We start from the raw sequence: 6,633 nt of genomic DNA, 5'->3' as shown, positions 1-6,633 counted from the left end.
CTGGGTAACATTTTCTTCTCTGCTTAAAGAAATTCAGTACTTTCTTCCATTAATCTTTAGCAGGGAAAGCGTTCAGCCCGCACCTGTATAAACAACCCAGATGGGGGGGAAAAGTAAATCTATCTCTTCCCCTGCAGTATCTTTATGTACTTATACATACATACATATATATATATATATATATATATTTATGTATGTATGTATGTATGTATGTATAATGCAGTCTAATTGGGGAGGAAGGGCAACCCCCAAGTCCAGCGTGCTGCCCTTTCACCGTGCAGCGTGTGGGACCCAGCCTGAGCATCTATCGTAGTGTCAAACCAAGTTCAAGAGATCCAGTTGCAAGATCAGCTGCCTGTATAGGTGGTTCAAGAAATGTCAAGTTTCACTTGGAAAGGCTGCCATTAAACTCGCTCTGATGTGGTTCTAGCCCCAGCGGGTGAAGTCGGGGTTTGCACAGCGTTAAGTGGCCTCAGAGAGCCTGCAGGGCTGGCGGGGGGAGAACAGAGCTCTGAGCCCAAAGGCGGCCGGCGGGGCCAGGAAAGTTGCGTGGCAGCAGCCGGGAGGGTTCCGCTCGGGCGGGAGAGAAATGGAAGGGAAAACCGTGAACAGAAACTGCGGGACAAGATCTTTCCACCTGTTGTAGTCATTAGGTTATTTTCTGAGAACTGCATTTTTATTCTGGTTAATCATATCCAAATTGTGAAAGCCAGTAAGGAACTAAACGCTATTTCTTCATGTGAAAAAGGGATATTTTGGGGGAGGTGCGAGGGATACAAGTTGATGGCTGATTTTTTTTAATATTTCTTTTTTATTATTTATACCTCTGTTGAACGTGTATGTCAGCATTTCCATTGTATGTGGGGTCCACCATTCACCCGTGGACTCTATAATAAAAATTGAACTACAGAATTTGTTTAAAAAACCTGCAAGTAGCTCGAAAAGCTGTCTCGATTAATTTGCTCTGTGACAGAGGGGCGTACACAGCCAATATAATGGGTTTTAATTAAGTGTGCTGAGGAAGGAGAAACCCTCGGACTGGAGCTTCGCCCAAAACGCTATGAAACCACAGCACGCACGTTCCCAGCGACTTTTTGCGCTGCTCCCCACACACCGCACACCCAGCCCCCAATGCCGCGTCTCCTGCTGCCTCCGCCCGTCCCGGCGGGGGCACCGCGGCCGCACAGCCGCTTCCAGAAGCTGGGCAGGCAGAGGAAGAGCCCAGAGGGCTGGTGCCCCGTCCCGCTGCACCACTCGGCTGCACCGGGGTTCATAAGTTGGGAAAATCTTATGCCCTCGAAGGAAAGGCAAGAGAAAGAGCGAGGGTAGATGGGCTGGAAGCAGAGTCCCGGGTCGCGCTTAGCCCTGAGACGCAGGGAGCTGTGCTCTCCTCCCCGCACAAACACTGGTGGGACCAGCTCTGGAGATATTTTACAATCTCCGAAGGGAGGAGACGGGCCTGTCCAGTGGGACGCCCAAGAGCGCACACAGACGCAGAGACGTCCCGCGTGTCCGTGTACCCCCATCCGCGTGTGTGTGCCCCCACGCAGGGGTCTGGCACCAGCCCCGCCGCGGACCGCGGGCCGGCGCGGAGAGGCGCCGCCCCCGGCGCGGGGCTCCGCAGGGCCGACCCCCGCCCCGCGCCCCCTCCTCCCCTCCGCCCGGCAGATGGTTCGCTCCGCGGACACCCGATATATAGCGCTGTCAAGGGGCGCATCCCCCCTCCGCGCCCCCCCGCGCCCCCGCCCCGGCACGGACTCTCCGCAGCGGGGCCGCCCCGCTCTGGGCCGACTCGGCTCGGCCGTCCGCCCCCGCCCGCCTGCCGCGCTGCCCGCCTCCCCGCCGCCCGCCCGGGGCCATGTCCACGGGCTCCGCCAGCGAGGCGGAGGAGCTGCCCGAGATGGACCTGCGGGCGCTGCAGCTGGACTACCCGCCGCCGCCGGCCAAGCGCCAGTCCCGCGGCGAGCTCTACCCCTCGGGGGACAACTCCTCGGCGGCGGAGGAGGAGGAAGAGGAGGAAGAAGAGGAGGAAGAGGACGGCGAGGGCAGCTGCGCGGCGGGGCCGGCGGGCAGCGGCTGCAAGAGGAAACGGGCGCGGGGCGGCGGCCCCGGGGGCAAGAAGGCGGCGTCGGGGCCGCGGGGGCCGCCGCCCGAGGGGAAGCAGTCCCAGCGCAACGCGGCCAACGCGCGGGAGCGGGCGCGGATGCGGGTGCTGAGCAAGGCGTTCTCCCGGCTGAAGACGAGCCTGCCCTGGGTGCCGCCCGACACCAAGCTCTCCAAGCTGGACACGCTGCGCCTGGCGTCCAGCTACATCGCCCACCTCCGGCAGCTCCTGCAGGAGGACCGCTACGAGAACGGCTACGTCCATCCCGTCAACCTGGTACGGCGGGGGCGGGCGGGGCGCGGCGCGGGGCACCGGCGGGGAATCCCCGGGCCGGGCGGCAGCGCTCAGGCCGTGCCCGCCCTGAGGAGCGGCGGGGCGGTCCTGGCTGCTCCACGGATCCCCGGGAGCCCTCGCACCGTGGGTGACCCCGCGGCCGCGCTTGGCTTTGGGTGATGGCGGGTGTGTCACTTCGGGGGAGTCAGAATAGGGGACCCTAAAGATTACATTCCTCGGGCATTAGGCAAGCTTAGTGTCCGAAAAAGGAGTAACTCGGTCTGCCGGCTGGCCTGCAGCACAGGCAGAACGTCATGAGTTCATCGGTACAAAATTAAACACCCGATGCTTGTCACAAGGGTAAAACGTTTTCTTACATGCAGCAGTGATTGTTTTGGAATAGTTTATATACTTTTTATTTGTTAAATGACAAAAGAGTTTCAAAGCAAGAGAAACATTGCAGTTTGGATGTGAACAGTGTTGCTGACTATTGTAGACCTTCTGTGGAGCATTTAATCATAAGGAAAAACGTAATGAAAATATTTGTTAGAGGAACTCAGCTCTCTCTGTGCTTCCCACAGGGACTAAAACATGATGACGTGTTTGCAACTGAACCAGAGTTAGACATCTATCAGTAATAAAGCTCCGGTTTCATAGGAGGATAAACTTTCTTTTAATATGAAATGCATTTTTATTTTGCTTACAGACTTGGCCGTTTGTGGTTTCAGGAAGACCTGACTCTGACACCAAAGAAGTTTCTACTGCCAGCAGATTATGTGGAACTACTGCATAGTCAGACTAAATTGAAGATTTCTTATTGTTGATTTTTTTTTTTTTAATGGGTTGGATATTTTTAAGAGCTGTGATTTATGAGCTCAGGACTAGTAGATGGGGCAAACGCCTATCTCTAACAGTGTTAAATCTGCATCCCTCATCATTCTTTCTCCTTAATGTTCTGAGGGCAGATTATTTAAAGCAGTAAAGAATGGAGGTGGTTGAAATTAGAGGTTTTATGAACTGACTGCACCAGCTGAAGTCTAAGACTTGGCTTCATCATTCTTACCACTGCCTGAGGACCTGCTGTTCTGAGGCTTTTAAACTAATGGAAGAGGAATATAATGATATAGAATTAACAGCATGGACCAAAATACAATTCTACAAACTAACCCCAAACAGTGTTATTTGTCTTGTAAAGCAAAACAGTATTTTAAAGTAGCTTTGAAAGTCAGATATATTTATAATATATTTTGAGGGCTTTTGTATTCCTGAGTCTGGTTTATTGCAACTATGCTGCAATTAGTCATACTTTTTTTTATTCGGTCCCTTTGATCAGAGCTGTCTTAAAAATGTGTAAGTGGACACATTCTGCTACAACACATTGGAATTAAAGTAATTCCTTTGGTTATGTCTTGAAATGCCACATGTAAGAATGTGGGACTGTCCCTAGAAATGTGGCAGAGTTTCTGTGCCTTAATCTGGAAGGGAATTTTGCTTACTGTAAGGCCAGTGTGCATGTGTTTTAAAGAATGTGTTTATATGATGCTGCAAAATAACAAGAATTCACAGTGTTTAAAATATTTTTCCTGTACTGTTATGTTTATAATTGAGAAGTTTACTCTCAAAAGAGTTAGCGTGTCATTTCCGTACAGATTCAAACATTGTAATAAAAAACGATGCCATCAAATAAGTTGCAAATGTAAATAACTCTATTTTTTTATAAATTACATTAAAAGCTTGGTTACAGTGACTTACTGGTACTGTCATAGTGTGTGTCTGCATCCATATGTGAGCGTCTTTGTAATGCATGTTCTTGAAACCCACTTTTGTAAACACGGTTATCTTCCCCATCTCTTGAGGGCAGATACATCTCCAGCAACAGAGTCAGATAAGAACACTTTCACGCCAAACAATTTATTCGAGGTGCAGTACTATATCAATCAGCAGTGATGGCTAAGTTTTAACAACTTACAGGATGCTCTGTAATACTCTCTTCTGTGAAGCAGAATAAATAAACGCAGATTAAGAAATCAAGGTCATATAGCACAATAGCTCCTTCTGCTGTTTTTTAGCATTTGCATATGTAATGTGTTTTGTTTTTAGCTGTATTTTTGCAGAGGGAAAATCAGAATCATTTTCCTAGTTAAGAACAGAATTTTCCTGTTTTAAGATTAAAACTCCTGAGATAAGATTTTATTTTTCTAAAAATATTTTATCAGCAGTTAACTCAGAGTAAGGGAGAAAACTGAATTGCTTTAGAGAAGAAACAGCCACTTTGTCTTAATATAAGCAGTGAGGAGGAAGAAGCATTTGTTTAATATGAAACAGTTTAACCTAATTTGTTGTCATCCTATGTAATCAGGTCATTCCATGTCATGGATCTCTGGTTTGAAATGCTGCATAGAAGTCCAAGTCTGACTATTGGTAATGTCCTGCAAGTACATGAACTGCAGAAAATTGGTTTTCTTCTTGTGAAAATAATCCAGAGACACTGCAAAATAAAATGAAAGCACAGTCCAGGATCTGCTGAAAGTGTTGCTTCTAGTAATTTGGGGGCAAGCTGTACAGAGACCATAATATAATTTAACTTCAATATTTTTTTTCAGAGAAGTCTGTGAAGGAAGAGGGCTATCCTAGTTTGCAGTTAATGTAGCTGAGCTGGGACTCCACATCACTTCCTCTAGGAAATTTTATAAAAAGAAAAGAACATAAACAATAAAGCAAAAGTGAAGGACCTTTAGGAAGGCATAAGGTATGAGAAAACTCAACCAATGTTTATCTGAACCCTAAAAAAAAGATTATTCAGCAGTTTAACTAAGGTACCACTTGAGATAATCTCAGTTGTGATACTTAGCTGGTTTTGGCCTTGATCCCAGCTGTAATTGGTTAACGACCCTAGGAGATCAGAAAAACAACTAAAGCTGGAGAACTTTAAATATTATAGAAAGGTCTGTGCAGAGTGATAGAAAAAAATGGTCAGTGTCTATTCCCAAATAAAAAGTGGTTATGTTAAGTAAATACAGTTGATCAAAACAGCGTGAGGAGTGTGACATGAAGAAAAACATAGGATTGCTTCCACCCATGCACTATACTGCATGTTCTCAAGCAGATTTTTCTTTGTGGCTGCATAATAAGTTGAAATACTTTCTTCATAAAGTAATGAATGCATTTACTGTATTTTTCACAGTAACACACATCCATATGGTGGTAATGTCCCAACAGACTGTCAGACGTTCTAGAATGGAAGTAAACAGTGGCCTCAGGTGACATTTCATGTCAAAATCTGGAGAGAAAATGACAGCTTTTAGATACTGAATGCTGTACAAGACTCAGTTTTTTCTTTTACATACCTCTATACAGAGATATATGTATTAGTGTATACTTATTTCTCTTAATACAGCAATTAGGGATGTTTAGATTTCTCCAGTAAGGATCTGATATTTCAAATCATTAATTTTAATCCTTGGGTTTAAAAATTCTGTAACTGAAAAGTAAATTAATCTTCTTCTCTCTTAGTGAGATGTATTATGTGATTAGGAAAAAGATCAAGTATTGAACAGGTTCCCTGTGGGTTTTTCTGTTTGTTTAGAGATAAAGGCTGCTGTCTTTCTAGGGGAATGCCAGGTAGGTCATTTATTCTGGAAATCCTCACCTATAAAGACACACCAAAAACACATAATTGCAGTTTTGAAACATTTTTTAGATGAAAGTCAGATAAGATCTTTACATGAATGAAGTGAACAAAACATTCTAAAATGTGACTTTTAAGCATTAACAGATTCCACTGAAAGATAATAAAGGTCATCCTTTTTTTTTTTAATTAAGTTTTTGACAACCTTATATAGTAAATTAATTTCATTTTTAAAGCCTGACTGTTTGGTTTATCTGAATAGTTACAGAGGTGTGCAGAGGGGAGACTTAAAATGAGAAACAACCTCACATACCTACAGTTCATGAGCAGAGAAGGTAAGAAATACATACATTTTTATTAGACTTGGCAAGTTTATGCTTGATATGTCTGGGTTATATTAATGTTCTTTGCACAAAGTAAAAGATGAAACTTTCTTGATCCCATAAATTTATGCAGAATTTGCTGAAGCTGTTTTACAAATAAAATGCCAAGTGACCTGCAACTGATATTATACCAAAACCTGCTTCATGTGAAATCTGACTGGCATATTACCTGCCTTGACTTCCAGGGCAAACAGTCCATATATAAAGAGGAACACTTGCCTCTCAACAATATTTTTATGTCTTTG

The 6,633-nt window shown here is 45.5% G+C and overlaps 1 protein-coding gene across 1 annotated transcript; it reads left to right on the top strand.

Annotated features, from left to right (window-relative positions):
* Positions 1-1,732: 1,732 nt before the first annotated feature.
* MSC (musculin) lies at positions 1,733-4,124 on the top strand. The gene is made up of 2 exons (XM_021530613.2): positions 1,733-2,380; positions 3,084-4,124. Exons 1-2 carry the CDS (start codon positions 1,859-1,861, stop codon positions 3,168-3,170), a joined length of 609 nt encoding a protein of 202 aa, XP_021386288.2. The 5' UTR covers positions 1,733-1,858; the 3' UTR covers positions 3,171-4,124.
* The last annotated feature ends 2,509 nt before the right edge of the window (positions 4,125-6,633 follow it).

Source organism: Lonchura striata, chromosome 2, assembly GCF_050655825.1.
Source record: "Lonchura striata isolate lonStrDom1 chromosome 2, ASM5065582v1, whole genome shotgun sequence".
Taxonomy (NCBI): domain Eukaryota; kingdom Metazoa; phylum Chordata; class Aves; order Passeriformes; family Estrildidae; genus Lonchura; species Lonchura striata.
Note: the sequence above shows the minus strand (reverse complement) of the source record. Positions and strands in the feature narration are given on the sequence as shown.

What these genes read in the sequence shown, in the direction of transcription:
- MSC (XM_021530613.2), top strand. Translation starts at nt 1,859, where the DNA reads ATGTCCACGGGCTCCGCCAGCGAGGCGGAGGAGCTGCCCGAGATGGAC. An exon ending in ACGTCCATCCCGTCAACCTG is followed by an intron (nt 2,381 to 3,083) that starts GTACGGCGGGGG and finishes TTTTGCTTACAG; the next exon opens with ACTTGGCCGTTTGTGGTTTC.